This window comes from Elaeis guineensis, chromosome 2 (genome assembly GCF_000442705.2).
Source record: "Elaeis guineensis isolate ETL-2024a chromosome 2, EG11, whole genome shotgun sequence".
NCBI lineage: Eukaryota > Viridiplantae > Streptophyta > Magnoliopsida > Arecales > Arecaceae > Elaeis > Elaeis guineensis.
The window spans coordinates 17968852-17993075 of NC_025994.2; the positions used below are offsets into that span (position 1 = coordinate 17968852).

Here is a 24224-nt window from a genome sequence, read left to right on the forward strand (position 1 = left end):
TTTTGAAGGGAATCATTACAAATTTCTTGTCGTGTTATGTATTTCTTTCTTATTTTATGGTTAAGTCTTGTTTACACGTTATTTAGCTTCAAATTTAAAATGAATGTTTGTGTGATTTCATGCTCTTTATTGCTGCAGTCATGTGTCTAATTTTTGTGTCCACTCTGATTAAACAAAATGCAGATGATGGCTAAACCTATCCTGTACTGATTATAGAACGTCCTTCAGATGAAGCTGAAACAGTTTTGATTTCTGCAGGTTATTTTGACGCATGAACATGCTGATGCAATTCTTGGTCTTGATGACATGCGTGCAGTACAAGCATTTAGTCCTACCAATGATATTGATCCTACTCCTGTTTATCTTACCCAGTATGCAATGGACAGGTAAATTTTATGTCATTAAATAATCCTTCATTAGTATTTTTAATATTCAATTGGCATGCAAGTATCATCTATATTACTAAAAAAGATATAGTTTGCCATGATATTTTTTGAAGGTAGCTTGTTCTATTTACGGAAAATGCTTGATAACAAAAGGAAAGGAGTTATCATGGGAGTGGGTTCTTCTTGTGATTTGATGTATTTCATGTCGAAGAAAGGTCCATTATCTGTTCATATTTATCTCAATATAATAAGCTTATCAGCACTTTCATTTGTTGCTCTTAGGTGGCTAGTAAATCTGGCAGGTCTGTCTTTAAATTTCACATAAAATGAGCAATACATTTTGAACCTTTCTGCACCACATACAAGAATGAATATCTAGAGCTTTTGGTGAGACATTTATTCTACAATATTGAAGAACTTACAAGGAGATTGAAGTAGATTTAAAAGTGGATCAATGTTAAGTTAAAGAAAACGTGCTGAAGTTGTCTAAAGTGAACAAGACCCCAAAAGCCTGATAAAAGAAATGCACTCAAATCATGTGATCCATATCCAACCACCTCTAGTGGGTATCAAACAAAAGAAGGACATTTCTATACCAATCATGACAATTCATAATAAAACATTTACTCTCTTCTGTTGGGATGATGTCTTCTGCCTGCCTTTGTTGTCAATGAGATGTATGATTCCTCTGATGCTATAATTTTTTGCCATGAAATTTATCTTAACATCTGAATACTTGAGATAAGTTCCATGAAGAAGTAGAAGGGTAACAAGTCTGAATACTTGTATCAAGTCTTATCAATCCCAACTTTCAATTTTTTATGACCCTCTATGTCCAGAATTAACTCTTGTGTTAGAAAAGGTTTATTTTATTTAATTTGGTATAAAAAGGTATAGGCTTTGATGAGAAATCATTTTTGAGATTTAATTACAGTATGGGCTTAAGAAGGATGTGAATTGAGATGTACGGCACAGTTTTAGCATTATTATGCACAATTGGGTAGCTTAATGTGATGAATCTGCTAGAAAATTAACTTCCCTAGTTGTAATTGGTTGAGTTCATGATTGTCTTTCTTTTTTGGTTGGTCTGCTTTGATTTAAATTGTAGTGTTCAAGTTGCTTGTATGATTACTCTTCATCAAGCAAGGAGGAGAAAGAAGGCCAATTAGCAGCAAAGTTTATCAATTGACACAATATGGAATGAGGCCTTCTCTCTTTTGAGAACACATTTTTTTTTGAGGTTTTGTTAGTATAAAAAATTGAAGTGAGCTGTTTTTGACATCACTTGATAATATCTTTTTCGACAATGTTAAGCGATGTAGAAACAACTTTTGATCGAAGGAGACTAAACAGGAACAAGAGGGATCCACCGAAAAAGAGCCTTCCCTTTGTTCGGAAGAATGGAAAGATTCGGAAAAAATAGATGAAACAGAAGAGATCCGAGTGAATGGGAAGGAAAAAACAAAGGGGGAATTCCACTTTCACTTTAAAGAGACATACTATAAAGGAACATTCCTCTAATGAATTGCCTAGGAAGTAGGAACCTTTATAGAAAAATGGAATGTACAGAATTGTGATCAATCAAATATTGCAAAGTCCTGGTATTTACTACCATTCAGAATGGGACAATAACAGAATTTCTGTCTATACCAGCAACAGGGATGAAAAAAATTGCATTTGTTTCTTTTTGTCCTTGACCAGCGGCCATAATAATCAGTGTCCTCTTTGGCTGGCTTATGTTAGTCTGTGGTCCAAAGAAAGAGTGGGTTTATTGGCATGCGAGAAAGTGGTAAATTTATTATTTGAGATGAAAAAAATGTGAAATTTTATGTATGAACTCACTTGTGGATGATTTAGTTATGAAGCTTATTGACAGATTTTATATTTGGAGTCTTTTAACCATATTTGTCATGACAAACTTACTAATGAGGCAAGAAGTGGATATTGAGAATGATGATTTGAATGGGTTCGAATTTGCAATGCCATTTTTGAAGTTCTAGTTAAGAGAAGCACATGAAGGACTTAGTAGATATGAGTGAATCTTTAGGAATATTCAACATATTGTGGGACAATGGTATTGTTATTACCTGCTTTGTTTGTATTATTTCAGTGGTCATGGCTTGCATGCACATCATTACCCATCCATTAATAAGGTCATGCATCTGCATGATAAAAAGTAGCTAATATTATGATCCTTGATCGGGGAATTTCATTGCAAGTAATCCTTGTTGGTAGTGTAATAATTGATGTTTTTCTCCACTCGTTAGTAGTCTGCATGTTAAGAAATTACAGCATGATATGCAATCCTGTTGCCTTTATTCTAACACAAATTTGCACCTTGGAAACAGCATCAAAACAAAATTCCCATACTTGATGAAGAAAAAATTAAAAGAAGGCGAAGAAGTGAGGCGTGTTGCTCAACTTGACTGGAAGATAATTGAGGGCCACTGCAACAAACCATTTATATCATCAGGCCTAGAGTTTGTTCCATTGCCAGTTACTTGCTCGAATTTCAGACTCCAGAATATTCTAACTTGTCTGTCATGCACAATCAATTTTGTTAATCTGTATTTCTATATGCAGGTAATGCATGGAGAGGATTACATTTGCTTAGGCTTCCTTTTTGGACGAAAATCAAGAATTGCATATATATCCGATGTTTCACGTTTCCCAGCTAGCACTGAGTATGGTATGCATTTCTTTTCTTCTTTTTGGCTTATTCACTGCTTAAGATGTTTTATGTTTCTTATATATATATATATATATATGCAAATTTTCAAGTACATCGTTTAATGGTTGCCCAATTTTGTTGTTTTGATAAGTGATTTAAGTACCCAAAGTTGAATTTGTTAATGGAAGAATTTAGAGTTAAACCATCTACATGGGTCAAAGTTGTAGTTGCTTTAAATTTCACAACATAGCGTGGCAGGTTATTGATTCATTTCAAATCACAGGGAAAAATTGGTGGAGTTGCTTGACCATAAGACATGCTAATATCAACTGCTTTGGTTGAGTTCAGAGTGGCTAGGGATTCTTGAGTTTCAGTGCTTAAATCAGCAGAACGCAAATCAATTCTTGATTTATAGGCATTAGCAAAGGATATGCATAGGCATGGAAGCTGTTTCTTAACTATATCTTTTGGAAATTTTTGTTGATTGGGGAGGTGTTGTGTTAGGATTTGACGCCTCGAGATTCATCCCACATTGAGCCCACAGCGAGGTTCGCGGCGAAAAACGGAGTCCAACGAGACCAAGATCATCTGAAACGGAGCTCGGATGGAGGAGATACGAGCTTTCGAAGTCGGCACGAAAATCGAGGCGGCGGAGGATCGCCGGCGACCGGCGGCGGACGGCAGCGGTGCGGCCGCAGGCGGCGGCGCGCGGGACATGCGACCCAGGCCTGTGCAGGGGGGGCCCGCGGCCCAGGCGGGCGCGCGCGGGCGCGCGGCCCAGGCGCGCGCGGGCCCGTGCACAGGCGCGGCCCAGGCCCACGCGCGCGGGCCGGCCCAGGCCAGCGGGCCTGCTGGCCCTTGCCCCGGTCCACCGTGGACCGGGTGGTCCACGGCCCGGCCTGTGGACCGCGTGGGCGTTTCCCACGCGTTTTTCGCGGTCCACGGCACTATTCCGTGGACCGGAGCGCGATCCAACGGCATGGGTGGTTCCCGGTCTTGATCCGACGATCTAGGGGTTTTTTGGCTTTGTTTAGGATTCCTAATCCTTATCTAATCGTGTTTTAACCTATGTTTAAGCCTTTAAAAGGCCCTGAGACGAAACAGAGAGGTGTGGTTTTCGGTTTTCTCGCTGCCGTACGAACCAGAGGAGAGAGAGAGGGGCGAGGGCGCTGTGAGAGAAGGAGCAGGAGGCTCCTGGACAGCGGTCGCCAGGCTCTTCAGGGGTTCAGGGGGTTTCCAAGAGAGAGAGAGCTTTTGTGAGGGAAACTTCATGTGAGAGAGAATTGGGTGTACAAGGGTTGAGGGTAAGATCTCCTCTTGTAAAATTTTCTTTTCATAGTGAAGTTTGCATGCCCCGTGGAGGCGAGCTCTTTTGTGGCTGATCCACGTATTTTTGATTGTTTTTCCTTTTGTTTTGTTTCTTCTTTCTTCCTGCTGCATCGCGTGGTACTGAAAGGGTCTTGGGAGGTGGTGTCCGGGCCAGACATCCACCCAACAAGTGGTATCAGAGCAAGGCGGTATAAGGACGCAGATTGCAGTGGTGGTGAGCAAGACTGAAGATGGAGAGAACAGGAACAATCAAGATGGAGATCAACAAGTTCGATGGTAAGAGCAATTTCTCCTTGTGGCAGGCAAGGGTGAAGGACGTGCTCATCCAACAGGGGTTGATCGATGCTCTCTTGTGCGATGAGAAGCCGACCACCATGGAGGTGCGGGATTGGAAACGGCTACAGATGCAGGCGGTGAGTACCATCCGCATGTACCTGGCGGATGAGGTGGTGATCCATGTGCTGAGCGAGACTTCCCCGACGGTGCTATGGTCGAAGCTCGAGGAGTTGTACATGGCGAAGTCTCTCACCAACACTCTTTTCCTCTGGAGGCAGTTTTACCAACTGCGGATGACTGAGGGACAGAGCGTGCAGGAACATCTGAGCCACTTCCAGAAGATCCTCACCGACCTTCTCAGCGTTGGCGAGAACGTTGAGGAGAAGACCAGGGCGCTGGTTTTGCTGGCGTCACTTCCCTCTTCGTACGAGTCCTTGGTGACTGCTCTTCTAGTGGGGAAGAGCACTATCAAGATGGACGAGGTCACCGCGGCGATACTCCAGAACGAGGCTCTCAGGAGGGAGAACCCAGCTTCGAGCTCAGGTGTTGATAGCTCAGCTTTGGTGGCTTCTGGAGGTGCAGGAGGCGGTAGACGGAACGACAGGAGATCGCAACGAGGGCGGTCTAAGTTCAGGAGGGACTTGAGCAAAACCAGGTGTTACCGGTGTGAGGAGTTGGGGCATCTAGCGAGAGATTGCCCTCAACTGAAAAATCGGATGGTGGCTGCTGTAGCGACGACCGGCAGTGATTTAGATGGAGATGTCTTCGAGATATCTGACGAGGTATCTATTTCTTCCCAGCAGTGGATATTAGATTCTGCATGCCCCTATCATGTGTGTTGCAGAGAAGAGCAGTTTGACTCCCTGAAGAACAGTGAGGGCACTGTATATCTGCCGGATGGATCGAGCTGTGCGATCAGAGGCATTGGGACGGTCAGCTGGAGGACACATGACGGTGCAGTGAGGAGATTGGGGGAGGTCCGATACATACCCGATTTCAGGCGGAATCTTATCTCACTTAGCAGATTGGATTCGAGAGGCTACAGGACGGTAGCTGGTGGAGGAATCCTGAGGGTGCTACGCGGCGATAGAATTGTGCTGGAGGGGAAGAAGGGGAGCAGAGGACATTATTACCTGGCAGGGAGCCCAGTGCGAGGTGGAGCATCGGGAGCCAGGTGGAGCCCAGAGCGAGGTGGAGCTCCAGGAGGCGGATCGGGCACGAGACAGGAGACTCGGGAGGACGAGAGGCGACGTCGCAAGGTAAGATTCCTATTGCCGCAGGATGATGCTCCGAGCAGGTCTCAGGTCAGGAGGAGCACAGCATACGATGGAGATGGAATCGAGCAGCCTGGCTCGACTCCCATGTTTGCCCATCCATGATCAGCAGGCGATTGCCCCAGGGTATGGGGGCGAGGAGATCCAGAAGCTCTCAGAGTTTGGAGGAGGCCGAATATCGAGTCGAGGTGGAGATTGTTAGGATTTGACGCTTCGAGATTCATCCCACATTGAGCCCACAGCGAGGTTCGCGGCGAAAAACGGAGTCCAATGAGACCAAGATCACCTGAAACGGAGCTCGGATGGAGGAGATACGAGCTTTCGAAGTCGGCACGAAAATCGAGGTGGCGGAGGATCGCCGGCGACCGGCGGCGGACGGCAGCGGCGCGGCCGCAGGCGGCGGCGCGCGGGACGCGCGACCCAGGCCAGCGCAGGGGGGGCCCGCGGCCCAGGCGGGCGCGCGGCCCAGGCGCGCGCGGGCCCGCGCACAGGCGCGGCCCAGGCCCACGCGCGCGGGCCGGCCCAGGCCAGCGGGCCTGCTGGCCCTTGCCCCGGTCCACCGTGGACCGGGTGGTCCACGGCCCGGCCTGTGGACCGCGTGGGCGTTTCCCACGCGTTTCTCGCGGTCCACGGCACTATTCCGTGGACCGGAGTGCGATTCAACGGCATGGGTGGTTCCCGGTCTTGATCCGACGGTCCATGGGTTTTTTGGCTTTGTTTAGGATTCCTAATCCTTATCTAATCGTGTTTTAACCTATGTTTAAGCCTTTAAAAGGCCCTGAGACGAAACAGAGAGGTGTGGTTTTCGGTTTTCTCGCTGCCGTACGAACCAGAGGAGAGAGAGAGGGGCGAGGGCGCTGTGAGAGAAGGAGCAGGAGGCTCCTGGACAGCGGTCGTCAGGCTCTTCAGGGGTTCAGGGGGTTTCCAAGAGAGAGAGAGCTTTTGTGAGGGAAACTTCATGTGAGAGAGAATTGGGTGTACAAGGGTTGAGGGTAAGGTCTCCTCTTGTAAAATTTTCTTTTCATAGTGAAGTTTGCATGCCCCGTGGAGGCGAGCCCTTTTGTGGCTGATCCACGTATTTTTGATTGTTTTTCTTTTTATTTTGTTTCTTCTTTCTTCCTGCTGCATCGCGTGGTACTGAAAGGGTCTTGGGAGGTGGTGTCCTGGCCAGACATCCACCCAACATGTTGAATAGTCCGAAATGATTGAGGTCTCATAATGAGATTCTTTATTTTATTTATTATTTCATTTTATTTTCTTTTGGGCATAAATCCTGGTGAATTGGACTGGTTTTCTGTTGGCAAGCATGTTTTGATGTTTGTTCTGACATTGCCAAGGGGTTTTGTTCATTGTTCTTTGCCACCATATTGTTGACTGCTCTTCCTCCATGCAAAATATCTTGGCTTCTCTGAATGACCCGAAGCTTTTTCTTTCTTTTATATTTTTGGACTTTGGCTTTTATGCTTTTCTTGTTTATTATCAATCACCTCTCTTCAAGAATACTCACCTTTCCCTTTGAAATCGGCTTACTAAAGACTTTAACCGAAACTAGGATTCTTATGCACTGATTGAGGAAATCTACTTTGACCAGTATGTTCTCTTGCATCAACAAAGCTTCATAGGAACTTTAAAATAGTTGATGGAACCTAGTCAAACTGTTGATGAAATAGGAAATCACTTATGTGCACCTGTTACTAAATATTTGTGCCACAATATCCATAGGTTGAGCAAGTCATAAACTTAGGCCAGTATATCGGACTTAACCTTGTTCTTTGCAGCAAGCATTTAAGGCAGCATCTGCACTACGCTCTCTTTTCCTATATCTGCATCCTGATACACCTTTCTTTCTGCAGTTATTTCAAAGTCTGGAGCAGGACAGTTGGATCTTCTCATCTTAGATAGCTTGTACAAGGTCAGTTGGTGAAATATGTTGCTTCATTTTTCTTTAACTTTTTTTTCCAGAAAACTTGGTTTTGCCTCACTCTTTTCCTCACCCTCCTTGCACGAATGATTGCATAACAAATTTGACAATTTTATTTAACTTTTGCAATTTACTGATGCTATTGGAGTTGGTTTCCTTTTGCCATCATTCTCAAATTGCTTGCAACCTTCTACTAAAATTAAGCAGAGTGAAATTTGGCAGTTATTATCATTGCTATAGCTATTCATGACATCTCAAACTCTTTGCAGATGGTGCTTGCCAACTTCGTTAACTGTCCTACTTGATCTTTTTTTAGTGTGCGTGTGTGCTCCATGTCAACTTCAAACTTTTGTCAATTAAATGAGTAGCAGATATAAACAAGTTCCATTTGCAACTTCTGATTCTAGAAATTGTTTCTGACAGTTTGAACTGGACCAGATTTTGCACAGTTTGAGCTATATATGCTGATTTTTGACAGCCATTGAATAGCCACTGCTAAAACTTGCTGACGGAGACAGTTCTAGTGTTTTACATTTTTAATTTTCCACTTATCATCTACTAATCCAAGTTATGTGAAACAGTGATGCTGTTGAAGGATTGTATTGTTATTGACAAGTATGTACTGTTTTCCATAAATTGATAATTTATGTCGACTTCTTTAGACTGAATTTGCATTATTACGGCCTTCAGGAGAAATGGTCTAACTGTATGTTATGCAAAATAATGATTGGACTTCAGATAAACAAGGCTCAGCAGTCTTAGAGAGTGAAAGACACTGATTCATGACAAATCCTAGAATGTTTTGTCAGCTGTTCTGCAAACAATGTGTTAATTGCTGGTCAGCAATGTGCTGCTCTTTCCAGTCAATTTCCTGCCCTGTCCTGTCATCTGTCATCCAGTATGAGTTCTAAAAACTTGATCGATGCAAACTCACGAAACTTGGTTCAATTGAGCCTCATTTTTATCATTTCATTTTGAAGTTAGATATTCTGTGTACTAACATAGATACTATTGGAATCAGTTATAAAGATCTCAATATGTGTTTGCCACAAATCATGAATATATTGTAACGGAAAAACCTATTTGTGATTTTGTTCATTTATTTCTGAGGCACCGGAATGAAATTGTGATGAAATATACTTGATGACATCTTGACATCTGAGTTTTTTGTACAGTTTACTTATATTCTAACATAATATATTTCTTATTTGCACAGAAAGGCTCTCATAATGTTCACCTTTGCTTCCCCCAGGTTAGTTTGTATTGCAGTTTTTTTATCAATTATAAGCTACTTTGGGCATATTAAATTTGTAATTTTGACTGGATTTGATGTAAATATTTTCTCTGTATCAGACTCTTGATGCTGTGAAGAGGCTATGCCCCAAACGGGCACTGTTAATTGGAATGACACATGAATTTGATCACCACAGGGATAATGAGGCACTTGCTGAATGGTCTAGCAGGTAAATAATCATCGTCTTCTAGAGAATAGACTAGCTGATTTAAAGCCAATGCATGCAACGTAATCTAGCATGAGCTTTCATGCTCAATTTTAGATAGGTCAAAATTATAGGACCATAGTCCCTGTTCTGGAAAATCTGCGTTCACTTAGTGTATAGAAATTCTTCTACCAAAAAGAAAGATGGGCCTGTAGGCCTTTCCACAAGGCATGTCCAAATTGCTTTTATTTCTATAGTTATTAAATGTCTTTCTGATTGAGAATGACTATCTAAACCGGATGGATTGTTTTGCTTAGAGAAGGGATCCCGGTGCAGCTTGCTCATGATGGTTTGCGGATCTACATAGACTTGTAATAAGGTATGAGCTTTGTATTGCCAATATTTAATTAATACGTTCCTAGACAATGTGGCATGTTACTTTGTTACTACAATTAAGCACCAGCTTTTAAAGAAAGTTTAACAGTAGCATGTAATTACCATTTACCAATGAAAGGGGCTCACATTTCAGTTCTACTCAATTTGATACTGACCCTACTACTCGTAATGTTTTCTTTTAACAAGTGGTTTACGTGTCCCTTTAGTAAGGAGATGTAACATTGATGTGAACTGTGGTATGTTATATCTGATTTAATAATGTGAACTTGGTTCAATTCACCTATCACTCTTACCTGCAGCAAAAAAGAGTACTTTGTTAAGTATCATTTCTGACTGCCATCCTTTCTTAACATTCAACAGTCTACTTGATTTTCTTATCCTTTTTCAATTAACAGGCCTAACTGCAAAGACTGTATCTGGATGGCTTTTGTATTGCAGAATGCTTATATTCCCAACATATCAGTGATTATTTGTTACAGAAAGTACCAGCTATTCGATTTTTTAAAACCTTGATTGAATGGGCAATAGAATTCTTCCATGGGAACTGCTAAGTATAAAAAAAATGTGAAGATGTCCGTTGTGCAACAGGCAAAAGGAAGCAGTGAATCAAGTAACTTATTGTTAGTACTCATTTTTAATACCATCTTAGAAGCATATCATATATCTCCTCAAGGGATTGTATCTATAAAACCCAATGCTTTTATTTGCCATTATGATGTATTATTTTTATAGCAAGTTTGCTAATAAACATTCAAACAAATTTAGGTTATTGATTGGTGGTTTCTTAGCTACCAAATTTTTGTTACTATGAAGACCATTTTGTTTACCTTGTTGGACGTAAATAACATATCAAGATGTTATGTAGAAAATAAAGTTCTAGTGCCTATCCGAGAAAATCCGGCATGATTGGCCTTGAATGTTTTACCCCGCTTCCTTCCCGTGTTCTGATATTGCCAAGCAGGTAATGGTTCCATTCATGCTTAAACTAAATCTTGTCTGGCCTTGGATTAAGAATGGTTGAAATGCTCTATAATGATCAGAGCGGCCTTTGATTCAAAGTTGGTTGTATTTTTAAAATGTAATATTAAGTCAAAAAGATTTTGTTTGTAATGTATGATACAAACACAAAAGCGAAGAAAGGAAGTTGTTGGTGCGATGCAGCTTTTTTTAGGCACAATATTTTATAAGAAAGCTTGTAGTTTATTCGGGAGTTTAAGAGCATATAATGGATGGTTGTCATTCCATGTCATTTATCATGATCATTTTGGTGTAGATTTCATGAAATTGTTTTTTATCTTACTTTTTTTTCCTTTTTTTTTTTTTAATTTTAGTTAGGCAGTGTTCATTAAATCATCTATATATATATATATATATATATATATATATATATATATATATATATATATATATATATATATATATATCAAAAGAATAATATGTCAATTTTATATGTGATCTTGAAAGTCTCATGGTACAACAAGCAAGGTCGTTTTGGTGATGAAAAGTGGGTGAGGCATTGATACACCAGGCGCAATTGGACCGCGTCGAATCCTACAGCGGATAACACGCCACGCTATCCCTTATATTTCACCGATTCCCGATTGGGCGCTATCCACCGTGCGTATATGCTCCAGGATTTGCTTCGGTTCACTTGCACCTGTGCATGCAATAATTTCTCGGCATTGAGGGTTTCTCGGCATCGAGGGTCAGTCGTGCTTATTTATGACATCCTTGAGTGCACGTTATTGTATCAAATACTAGTTATATAGGACGAGAGTGAGAGACATGAGGTCATAAAGTAATATCAGACTAAAAATGGTGCTCTTCTAACGTATGGCAGAGAATGTGTTAAAGCGTCAACTTGGTGCTCAATCAAAGTTCTCAGGACAGAGAAAGACACTATCATTGACCTTGAATATATCAAATTCAGAATAGTAATACTTATAATAATCTTTTTATTTCATATATAATTTTGAACAAGCGTTTTAGGCTTTTAGCACCATTTATTTTTTCGGTCACACTGTCAATTGATACTGTTGGGGGATATCGACCGACCGATCGACTATCGGAGGGCCCGACCGGCTGGCGGCCCGACCACCCGACCGACTATCGGAGGGCCCGACCGGCTGGCAGCTCGACCGACTAACCAACGGTCCGACGGACGACTCTGACTGGCCGATCGTAAGTCGGGCGACAGGCTGACGGACGCCATCAGCGGCTAACTGCGGCCATTCCACGGTCCATTCCCGACCGACTAAACCCCGAGGTCCGGTAGCCGACCCACATGAAGCTCGCCGACCGACGGAGGAGTCCGACGCCACTCTGCTGGCCACCGACCTTGGGTCGGCCGACTCCACCAACCACCGTACGGCCGCCAGACGTTGTCAGCTCTGACACGGACATGCGGCACAGTTACCTAGGGGCATTGTCCCGCCGAGAGCCGGGTCAACCCTGGTGATTAGACGGCTATACGGCGACATGACATTTTCACGGCGGCTCTGACAGTCTACAGTGAGTTGACAGTTCCTCACTTGTCCGCGCCATTAATGATGGCGCCATACTGTGCTCCACTATATAAACCGGGGAAGGCAACAGTACGAGGGATCGATCGATCCGCCCGTCTCTCCCACATACGCAGGCTCGCTCCTCTCTCCCTCTCCCTCTCTCCTTCTCAGAGCTCTCTGTCTGCATTTCACTGTTGCCCAGTCACCTCTCTGACTTGACCGTCGGAGGGTCCCCGCCGGAGCCGCCTCCGGTCAGTGCGGACTTCCTTTTGCAGGTGCACGCTTCCCGGCGATCGGGCGACGAGGCGATTGGCCGCAACAGATTGGCGCGCCAGGAAGGGGACAGCATGACAAAGACAAGAGCTCAACGATCGAGAGTCACTGGGTCGGCAAGGCGCTCTTCCCGCCGGGAAGAGGCCTCTCCACCACCACCGGCGGTGGAGCCTAGCTCTCCGCACCCTGCAGTGACCACGGAGGCCCAGATTGCGGCCATCGTACGGCAGATGACCGTACTGACCGACGCAGTCAAAAGCCTCCAGCAACAACCGGCGGCCCGACCTATGCCTTCCAGGAGCAGCCGCCGACGGCCGCGCCGACCCCTGTCGCCTCCATGCGAGCGCTCTCAACAGCGCTCCCACGGAGAGGAGGAGGGGCGACCATGGCGCGACGACCGACGGTCTCAGCGGCCCTCTCCTTCTCCGTTGGAACGGGCGAGGAAGGAAAAGCGACCGCGCACACCGTCGGCCTCTCTTTCAGAATCCTCCGGAGGCTCCACTCCTGGGGTCTCCCAGCATCGACGAGCGGACGACTACGAGCGACGGTTCGAGGAGATCGACCGCCGGCTCGCCCAACTGCAGATGGACGGCCAGAAGTCTTCGAACGACGTCGACTTCCAGACCGCCCAGCCTCTCTCTCGACTGGTCCTCGATGAGCCGATTCCCAGTCGGTTCAAAATGCCGAACGTGGAGCCGTACGACGGCTCCACCGACCCAGTCGACCACCTCGAGAGCTATAAAGCTCTCATGACAATTCAAGGGGCAACCGACGCTCTTTTTTGCATCGGCTTCCCCGCCACACTTCGCAAGGCTGCCAGGGCTTGGTACTCCGGTCTTCGATCGGGCAGTATCCATTCCTTCGCGCAGCTCGAGCACTCGTTCGTGGCCCATTTCAGTACCAGCCGAAAGCCGCCGCGAACGTCGGATAGCCTTTTCTCCCTCAAGCAGGGGGAAAACGAGACGCTCCGACACTTCGTGGCGCGATTCAACGCGGCCACGCTCGAGGTCCGGGACCTCAACGAAGACATGGCGGTTTCAGCCATGAAGCGGGGCCTGAGGTCGTCCCGATTTACTTATTCTCTGGACAAGACCCTCCCCCGAACATACGCCGAGCTACTGGAGCGCGCATACAAGTATATGCGCGCGGACGAAGGAGCGTCCGACCGACGCTTGGTCGAGCCCAGGGGTCCGAAGGAGAAGCGAAGAAAGGGTCGGGATCCCGCCGAACCAAGCAGGCCCCCGGCCGATAGTCGGCTTTCTCCACCCCGACAGATCCAAAAATCACCCCGCCGACAGACTCCGAGGTCGGTGCGTCCCAGGTATGACTCCTACACTCCTCTCTCCGCTCCCCGTGCGCAGATCTTGATGGAGATCGAAGGGGAAGAATACCTGCGACGGCCTCCGCCTCTGAAGGCAAAGGGCCTCGACCATCGGAAGTACTGTCGGTTCCATCGGAGCCACGGCCACGACACCGAGCGATGCATCCAGTTGAAGGATGAGATCGAAAATCTCATCCGCCGGGGGTATCTCGGCAAATTTCGAAAGGGTCCGCCGACCCGACCGACCACCGATCGACGCCCCCAGCCGACTGAAGAGGCGCCGACTAACCAGCCGACGGCTGGAGTCATCAATATGATCTCCAAGCGGCTGGGATCGGGGACGTCTACAGGGGGGGAGCCGACCAAAAAGCCACGCCCGGACGACGTGATTACCTTCTCAGAAGACGACGTTCGGGGCATCCAGACTCCCCACGACGACGCTGTTGTTGTGTCGGCGACAATAGCCAATTATGATGTAAAATAAATTTTTGTTGATAATGGAAGTTCGACAAATGTTTTGTTTTACTCGACCTTTTCCCGAATGCGACTACCGACTGATCGACTTAGTGGGGTTTCCACGCCCTTGATCGGCTTTGCCGGAGACACCGTCACGACAGAAGGAGAAATCACCCTGCCCGTGACGGTCGGTACCGAACCACGGCAAAGCACAGTCTCCCTCATTTTCGCGGTCGTCCAAGTTCCTTCGGCCTACAATGCCATACTCGGGCGACCCGGACTGAACGCCCTCAGGGCGATCGTCTCGACGTACCATCTCCTTGTTCGATTTCCGATCAAAAACGGAGTCGGGGAGATGCGCGGAGATCAACAGCTCGCCCGACGATGCTTCCAAATCTCCGCCCAAAGCGACGAGACAAAGGATCCCCTGACAATCGACAAACTGGATCAACGGGAGGAGGAAGAGCGGGGTTCGCCGGCCGAGCAGCTCGAGGCGATCCCGGTAGGAGAAAATCCCGACAGAAAAGTTTGGGTCGGGTCTCAATTGCCCGACACCGAACGACACCGACTGGCGGAGTTGCTGACGGCCAATGCCGACATATTCGCATGGTCGGCAGCAGATATGTCGGGCATCCCTCCAGAAACAATTACTCACCGACTCAACATCGACCCGACAATGAAGCCGGTGAGGCAGAAGAAAAGGTCCTTCGCCCCAGAAAGGCAGAAGGCCATTGACGAAGAAGTGGACAAGCTGCTCGAAGCAGGCTTCATTCGGGAATCCACGTATCCCGATTGGCTCGCCAATGTCATCATGGTCAAGAAAGCCAACGGGAAGTGGAGGATCTGCATCGACTATACCGACCTCAACCGAGCATGCCCGAAGGATAGCTTTCCACTCCCGAAGATCGACCAGCTGGTGGATGCGACGTCCGGATTTCGACTGCTCAGTTTCATGGACGCCTTCGCCGGGTACAATCAGATCCGGATGGCGCCTGAAGACGAGGAGCACACCGCGTTCGTGACCCCCAAGGGCCTCTACTGTTATCGGGTGATGCCCTTTGGATTGAAGAATGCCGGCGCCACCTACCAGCGACTCGTCAATAAGGTCTTCAAAGACCAGATCGGGCGCAACATGGAGGTATACGTGGACGACATGCTGGTAAAGAGCACGCAGATCCCGGACCATGTTCAGGATCTCGAGGAGACCTTCCGCACCCTTCGACGACACCGAATGAAGCTCAACCCGACCAAATGCGCCTTCGGGGTGACCTCGGGGAAGTTCCTCGGATTCCTCATTTCTCAGAGAGGGATCGAGGCCAACCCTGAGAAGATAAAGGCGATCCTCGACATGCGTCATCCGAACACCAAGAAGGAGGTCCAACAACTGAACGGAAGAATCGTCGCTCTTAGCCGATTCATTTCCCGATCAGCTGAAAGGTGCCTCCCGTTCTTCAAGACCCTGCGCCAGGCGAACGGTTTCTTTTGGTCGGGTGAGTGCGAACAGGCCTTTGAAGACCTGAAAAAGTACCTGGCTTCCCCGCCACTGCTCGTAAAGCCGCAGGTCGGGGAGACCTTGTATCTCTACTTGGCCACATCTTCTGAGGCGATCAGTTCGGTGCTCGTTCGGGAAAACGAGTGCCGAACCCATCAGCCCATCTACTACACCGGCAAAGTGCTCCACGGCGCCGAAGCCAGATACTCGGAGACGGAAAAGATGGTTCTCGCCCTGACCGTCTCCGCGCAGCGGCTCCGACCATACTTCCAGGCCCACGCCATCGTGGTACTCACCAACCAGCCCCTGAGGGCCGTACTGCGCCGACCCGACACATCCGGACGACTCGCTAAGTGGGCGATGAAGCTTAGCGAGTTCGACATTTAGTACCGACCGAGGCCTGCCTTGAAGGCTCAGGTCTTGGCCGACTTCATCGCTGAATGCCCGACGACCGATCGAAGGTCGGGAGCTGAAGGCCCGGGACGAGATTCGGTCTCTGAGCCAGACCCGATCTCCACCTGGGTACTTCACATCGACGGAGCCTCCAACGCTCAGGGAAGCGGGGCCGGGCTCCTGCTCACAAATTCGGATGGGGTAGTCACCGAATACGCCCTCCGGTTCGACTTCAAGGCCTCCAACAATCAAGCCGAATACGAGGCACTCCTCGCGGGCTTGAGGATGGCGAAGGAACTGGGCGTCGACAGCCTCCGGGCATTCTCCGACTCTCAGCTGATCGTGGGGCAGGTCAAGGGCGACTTCGAGGCGCGAGATCCGACCATGATCAAGTATCTTCAGAAGGTAAAGGATCTCGTGGCCCGCCTCGAGCATTTCGAGATCTCCCACATCCCAAGGACGGAGAACGCCCGTGCCGACGCTCTCTCTAGATTGGCAACGTCGGCCTATGATTCTTTGGGTCGGACGTTTGTCGAAAACCTCCAGCAGCCGAGCATCGATCGGGTCGAAGAAGTGCAGCAGCTAACGTCCGAACCAAGTTGGATGGACCCGATCGTCCAGTACCTGTCCGACGGGACCAGTCCCGAAGATCCTGCGGAGGCCAAGCGACTCCGATGGTCGGCGTCGCAATATGTGATCATGGACGGCCGACTCTACAAGAGGTCGTTCTCCCTCCCTCTGCTCAGGTGCTTGGGAACGACCGACGCTGACTACGCCCTCCGAGAGGTTCACGAAGGAATTTGTGGGAATCACTTGGGGGGCAAGTCCTTAGCCTTCAAGGTCTTACGACAGGGCTACTACTGGCCGACCATGAGGAAGGATGCGGCAGAGTTGGTCCGAAGGTGCGAGCCATGCCAGAAGTATGCCAATATTCAGCACCAACCGGCCAGCCAAATCGCTCCCATTGTCGCTCCGTGGCCCTTCGCTCAGTGGGGAGTCGATATTCTCGGCCCCTTTCCACCGGCGTCGGGCCAAAGGAAGTTCATCGTTGTCGCCATCGACTACTTCACGAAGTGGGTCGAGGCCGAGCCCTTGGCGCAGATCACCGAGCGGAAGATGGAGGACTTCGTCCAAAAATCCATCATCTTCAGGTTCGGATTGCCGCACACCATCATCACCGACAACGGACGGCAATTCGACAACCAAGACTTCAAGGACTTCTGCGCCAGGTTCCACATCCGTCATCGACTAACTTCAGTCGGGCACCCACAATCCAACGGCGAGGTTGAAGTGACGAACCGAACCCTGCTCCATGGACTCAAGACCCGACTGAACGAAGCCAAAGGCCTCTGGGTCGACGAGCTGGGCTCCGTCCTGTGGGCTTACCGAACGACCCCCCGCGTCCCAACCGGAGAGTCGCCGTTCAGTTTGGCCTACGGGACAGAAGCCATGATCCCGCTCGAGATTGGCCTGCCATCTTCAAGGGTCGAGCAGTACCGCGAGCCGGACAACTCCGAAAGTCGGAGGGCCGACCTAGACCTTCTCCCCGAACTGCGAGATGAAGCTCAAATCCGAATGGCCTCATACCGACAGAGGGTCGCCCGGTATTACAACGCCAAGGTCAGACCAAGGCTCTTCAAGCCTGGCGACCTAGTCTTGAGGAAGGCGGAGGTGTCGAAGCCCTTGGACCAAGGGAAGTTGGCTCCCAACTGGGAAGGACCCTACAAGGTTGCTGACACCTTCGGGCCGAGGGCCTACCGGCTGGAGACCCTTGAGGGGAAACCCATTCCCCGGACTTGGAACGCCGACAACTTGAAGCTGTATTACCAGTGAATTCTGTAATTCAATCATCGGAATACAAGTTCAGTTTGAAAAATCGGAGTTCTAACTCTTCGACTACTGATCGGCGCTCAGCCCCGATGCATCGACGCGGACCTGGCACCGACGACACATCGGCCCCTTACACGGACCGATGCATCTATGATGACGGGAGTTCATACTCCTTCTACGGTCGAATTTTCGGGCAGAATCCATCGGCCGACTAGCCGATCGGGCCCCGACCGAAGAAAGGCTAAAAGCCCACACGGCTATTGCCGCGACTTCCGACCAGGCTACGGCCGGTCGAGGGATATTCGGCTTACCACCGTCTATCATATGACGCGACCTTAGTCGCACCCACTACTCGCCGACCGACTTACGGCCGGCTGAACGACACTCGGCTTGCCACCGTCTGTCAAAAGACACGAAACCCGACGCAAGAGCATGGGGACCCGACTTACTATCATACCCCCGACACTGCGCCGGATGATGACCGACTAAGTGCATCTACGGAGGTCCGGCTGCCGAACCTTTACTAGGTTCGGTCGGCTCCCTACTTGACAGATGCGCCCGAATGGCGACTACAATTATTGGAAACCGACCTAAAGTCGGGACACAAGCTACTTCGGAGCTGTGCAAGCCGGTTAAGTCCTACCGACTTACCCGAGTTGGCGACTTCTCTAAGTTGGTGACTAGGGTTCGACATTACAGCGATAAGAAACATTACAAACAAGAAGGAAAAGAGAAGACAATTTCATTCATTGATTAAAAGAAATTACAAAGTCGGGCCGAAGCCGATTACATGTATTTTCAAGAAGAAACAAAAGGAAGACAGTCGGCTGGACCGATCATTCGTCCTGGATAATCTCTTCGACCGACGGAGGATCGGGAAGAATCGGCGTCTCGACCATGAGCGGCGCTGGGTCAACGGCAGAAGTGTTGCCCAGCTATGCAACCCAAGAGGGGGGGTGAATTGGGTTTCTAAAATTTTAAGCCCAACAGATAACTTATGAAGAACAAAACAATGGCTTTAAATCAATTATTAATTAACTAAAGCAGTATTGCAAGGATATAATAAAGAAATAAGATAAAGCGATAAAGCACACACCAAAACAAGGATTTATAGTGGTTCGGTGCTAACCTTGCACCTACGTCCACTCCCCAAGATCCCACTTGGAATTTTAATCCACTATCCTTTGTATTCAACCCGAATACAAAACGTCGGAAACTCCGACACTAGCTATCCCAAGCTAGAATACAGGACGTCGAAACTCCGACCCTAGCTATCCCAAGCTAGAACACTTGTTTCCCGGGTAAAGCAACCCAAAACACTCCGATTTCAGGTTCGGATCAACCTTTCCTTGTTTTGGAAATCCTCCAAAAACAAGAGCAAAAACTCACAAAGAGTAAGAATATTTAGAGCACAGATGAATACAATAACAGCTCTTAAATGAGCAAATATAACAATAAAAGCTTTACTCAAATGAAGAACCCCTTTTTCAGATTTTCTCAAGATGAATGAACGGTTGAATGCTTGAGAAGAGGTTGATTGTTGATTGAAGATCTCTTGAAAGCTTTGAACGATCTCTAGATCAAGGTTGAAACGATAGGCGTGAAGAATTCTCTCCTTGAAAGATCTTCTTTTCTCTCTTCACAATCTCTCTGGTAATATTGTGGATCCTCTCTCTTTTTCTTATGGATATTTCGTTGATCTCAGGCTTTTTCTTGCAAATTTCGGATCCTCTCTTCTGTTCTTCTCTTTTCCTCTCTTTTCTCTTCTCATTTGATTTCACGTTTGATCCGCTATTTAATCTGCAATTTCTTTCATCATTTAAAGCATTTTGTAGCATTAGAAGCAAGAGAAAACAATTTAGGCAGATAAAGAGCCGTTAGAGGATTTTTAGGAAGCATAAATGGCAATTAAAACGGGCAAAAAAATAGCCGTTGCTGACATTTCCGTCGCAGGGGTCGACTCATGAGTCGACTCATGCTTCAAGGAGTCGACTCATGAGTCGACTTCTGTTGCAACAGACCAGAAGATCTGATTTCTGAATTTTTCGGCTCAAATCAGCAGGGGTCGACTCATGAGTCGACTCATGCCTTGTGGGTCGACTCATGAGTCGACTCACAGGTCGTGCCAAGCCAAAAATCCAGCGTGCCATGGGAATTTTTTCGTGCCATTCAGCTCATAGTGCCATGAGTTGACTCATGAGTCGACTCATGCACTTCAAACCTTCATAACTTCAAAAATATTAGTCCAACACAATGAAATTTTCACCATTGGATCACAAATCTTTTGTTCTACCAAATGATATTATCAAATCAGGATTTTAGCAAAATTACGATTTTGCCCTTGAAGAGCATAAAGCCTTTTTCAATTTAAAATATTTGTATCCCTTCAATCTGCTTTGTAATCATCAAAATCAATCTAGGAGCAACAAGAAGGATGTCCTTCAGTCGGCAAGGGACCTTCGGTCGGCTCCTGCTCCGGGATGGCTTCCTCCGCTGGGATGACGCTCCCGACAGATGGTCGGCCTCCTCTTCGGTTCCCTCCTCTTCGGCGAGTAGCGGGACGACTCGGCTGACGTCCACCTCCGGGTACAAGGCATGGACGGCATCCCGACCGTCCTCGAACCCGACCCGGTAGGAGGCGAAGCCCGACTCGGAGCATCTCCTCCTTGTACCGGTCGGAGGCCCGGAAGTCCTCAACCGCACGATCGGCCGACTCCGAGGATAAGTCGGCGTACAGGGGTCAGTCAGTATATCCCAACAGTTGCCCCCACTCCTGGTCCGATGTCGCGTTGGCCCGCGTTAACACGTGGATGATGGCCTCGGGCGAAAGGAGTGGTTTTCCACACGTCATGTTCCGACTCTGGCGACCATACCAATGGACGATCCGATATCAGATGTCTCATTGGGAACGCAAACTGCCGTCTCATTGGGAACGCAAACTGCCGTCGGTTAATTAATTTCGAGACGCAGTTTTTTCGCCACGCGTTAGGGGGCTATTGGGCCGAAATCGTTCATGCGGATGGAGGCGACGTGGCTCGATCTGGGGTAGGTACGTCAAACCATCGGACGAGGAAGGGCTCAGGCATCGCCACATGTCGACATCCGGGAAACTCTCATTCGGCGCGCTTTCATCTCGACCGTTGAAGGGCCTTATATATATGCGGCCACTTACATCCAAAACTTCACTTTTTACTGCTCTGTTTCTGGCACTGAGGCCCTGTCGAGTTGTCTTCCAGTTTCAGGTAGTTATTTTCGTCCTCTTTTGGAAGCTCTTCTCGAAGTTTTTTCATTCTTGTCTCCTTGCGTCCTTACTTCCTTGGCATTTTCTTTTTGTTCTCTTTTCTTGGGGCTAGCATTATAGCTAGAACTCTCATCAAGGAAGTCAGTCGAGGAATCCGACCGATGATTTTCGGTCGACCCCGGAGGTGGAGGCTTCTTCACTTTCGGAGCCAAACGTCGAACGGCTTAGGGAGCAATATGGTATCCCAGAGCAATTCGGACTTTTCGCCCCTAGGGCTGAGGTCGGGTTAACAACCTGCCTCCAGACTAGGTGGTCTTTTATGTCGAGGACCTTCGAGCAGGTCTTCACTTCTCAATTTCGGAGTTCGTCCGAAATGTCTTAAATTATTCGGGGCTTTGCTTGGCGTAACTGGCACCAAACTTAGTCCAGTTAATAATCAGCTTTGCTTTGTTGTGTCGGCTCTTGTCGATCTTTTCCCGCATCTCTCTCTTCCGGGCATTCTTTGTCCTCCGACCCCACCCGAAAGTCGAGGGTGGTGGTTCTTCAATCTCCAGAAGGGCCTTTCGTTCATTACCATCTTCCATCGTCGATTCACGGGTGGAAGAACAATTTTTCTTTGCTTCTTCTTCGCTACCTGGGGGTTTCCTTCTCGGTGGGGCGACCCTCGAACTCAACCGAACGAAAAACAGTTAGGTGGAGGCTGGAGACCGAGAGGACTTTCACCGACTGAAGGATGTGTCAGTGCCGAAGCAGAGAGAGCTCGTCACCGAGCAAGCTCTGTACGATGCCGGCCTGAGTTCGATTCCCTACTTAGGTACAGTTCGGTCTGTCGATCGTCCTTTGGTTTTTTCATCCATCTTCGGACTTGTGCTAATTTTTTATTGAAATTACAAGCATGCCGTCGAGAGTAAGACTGACAGATGCCGACATTCGGCAGCATGCAGCGAGGAAGAGACCGACGCTCGGGGCCGGACCTTTACGGCCCTCCAAGAGGCCCCAAACATCATCCCGACCGCCGTTGCGAGGGCGGCTGCATAGGCTGACACCGAACGGGTGTCGGGCTTTGAACCGGTCATCTCCCTGTCGGTGCCGACGGTGCCACCCGAGGTGCAGTCCGAGGAAGGGGCGGCAAAGGGGCAGCCGAAGAAGTGTTGTGCCCCCGACTGTGGAAGAGGTTTGGGTCGAAACACGTGAGCCCGAACGACCTGCGGCGGCTCCCGTCGCACGCTCGGGAGGAACTCAGTCGAGTTCAAGTTTTTCATCCTTCTCTGACCTTCGGGCCTGGGCGATTGATCAAGGGAAGGCCCTGATGGCACCGGCAGACGACACAAGGTCGGTGGATTGCATCACGTCGTCCGACATTCGGGTTCTCGAAGGAGCGTCGGCCCTGGCCAACCATAATTTGGCCAGGAGGTTGTGTCAGGCAACCATTCTCCCGACCGATCGGGAGCTCTTGAGGAGTCGGCCGGTGATCGAGATGCTCTCTTCCTTCTACCCGACCATAATCTAAGTAAGTTTTTCTTCTTTTTTCTTTCCTTTCCATTATTATTTTTATCATCTTATTTTTTTGATGACCGGTCTTCTACTCGCAGCTGATCTACAACATGTCCGAGTTGGAGACCGAGTATTAGAGGTTCGAAGACGTCCGAACGACCTGGAAGGATAGGGCCAAAACCGTCGAAGCTGGAAAGGTGATGCTGGTGGACTAGCTGAAGCTGTCGGTCGACCGCGAGGCTAGGCTTGAGGAGAAGATTTTCTGACTCACCAACGGCCTAGCCACTCGAAAGTCGAACTTCAGTCGGCCCGCGAGCAGGTCCAGCGCAAGACCCGTTCTGTTCACTGGCTACAGCGTGAGCGGGATGGCTGCATCAGAGAGCTCGAGGCCGAGCGCGAACAACTTCGAGTTAGCCTGAAGAATCTGGCTAAGGCCGAGGAGAATCTGTCCTCCACCCAAGCCGACGCTGACATAGCGAAATCCGAGGTGGAGTCGGCTAAAGAGGCACTGAGTCGGGCAGTGGAGGACATCCACGGCTCGGACGAGTACCGGGAGGAGCTTCTCGAGAGCGGCTTCGCCTCCTATTGAGTGGGGTACGAGGATGCCCGAGATATGATTCAGAGTCTACACCCGGAGCTCGACCTGAGCAGCGTCGACCTGGGCCGAAGGAATGAGCTGCCAAAAGTGAGGTGGCTCCAACCTCTGGTCCCACTCCGACCCGAGTGGGTACATCGATTGCTCCCGAATTATTCTCGATGCAGGAAGTCGATTCCGATGAATAGTCGGAGTGTCTGCTCTATTATTTTTGTATTCTGTTATTTTTTTGTTTTGCCTTTGATACTTGTAATCGGACTTCGGCCCAATTTTGTAAGTCTAATTTCAACTAAATGAAATCAAAGACTTTTCAAATTTTTTTTCGCATGTGGTTCAAAGTGTATGTCTTACCGAGCCATCTTCGAGAGCATAGGTCATAGCCCCGACATACCTCGTTAGGACGTTCGGTAGGGTCCAGCGTAGTCGATCAAGGTAGTCAGTGGCATGCGCCATGCTAAGGGCAAAGCAAGCCCCGATCGCAGGTCGGCGTCCCGACTGTCATACAGATAGCGCAGGATTCGATGGTCAAGAGCCGTCCCGACTGTAGGTCAAGCGTCCATTGCCCGAACCTTGATCGAGCGTGCACGTCGGACCGAGTGTCGACCAATCTCCAAACGTAGCTCGTTGACACGATCATTTCGTAGAATCTGATAGTCGAGTGGTGTTCGACGTATTCGGTTAAGATAATGATGACAAGTCGAATATCCATCGTCCAATCCTAGGTCGGACGTATACGTCACGATGTATGATAGACGATGACAAGTCGAATATCCTTCGATCGATCATGATCGAGTCGGATCTGATAGTCGAGTGGTGTCCGACGTATTCGGTTAGGATAACATGACAAGTCAATATCCATCATCCAGCCCTAGGTCGGGCGTATACGTCATGATGTATGATAGACGGTGGCAAGCCGAATATCCTTCGATCGAT

At 48.3% G+C, this 24224-nt stretch overlaps 1 protein-coding gene across 3 annotated transcripts in view; it reads left to right on the forward strand.

The window, feature by feature from the left end:
- LOC105036740 (putative hydrolase C777.06c) overlaps nucleotides 1-10597 on the forward strand; it is a 28837-nt gene extending 18240 nt beyond the window's left edge. The window contains exons 3-10 of one of the 3 annotated variants that reach the window (XM_073251660.1): nucleotides 259-386; nucleotides 2735-2882; nucleotides 2970-3075; nucleotides 7790-7848; nucleotides 9074-9109; nucleotides 9211-9320; nucleotides 9614-9675; nucleotides 10131-10597. In XM_073251660.1, the coding sequence (XP_073107761.1) occupies nucleotides 259-386; nucleotides 2735-2882; nucleotides 2970-3075; nucleotides 7790-7848; nucleotides 9074-9109; nucleotides 9211-9320; nucleotides 9614-9671 (645 nt within the window). In that variant the 3' untranslated portion in view covers nucleotides 9672-9675; nucleotides 10131-10597. Of the gene's footprint in view, nucleotides 1-258; nucleotides 387-2734; nucleotides 2883-2969; nucleotides 3076-7789; nucleotides 7849-9073; nucleotides 9110-9210; nucleotides 9321-9613; nucleotides 9836-10087 lie in introns of those variants that run through there. The other 2 variants (XM_073251658.1, XM_073251659.1) reach the window with 2 other exon arrangements.
- Nucleotides 10598-24224: the final 13627 nt, after the last annotated feature.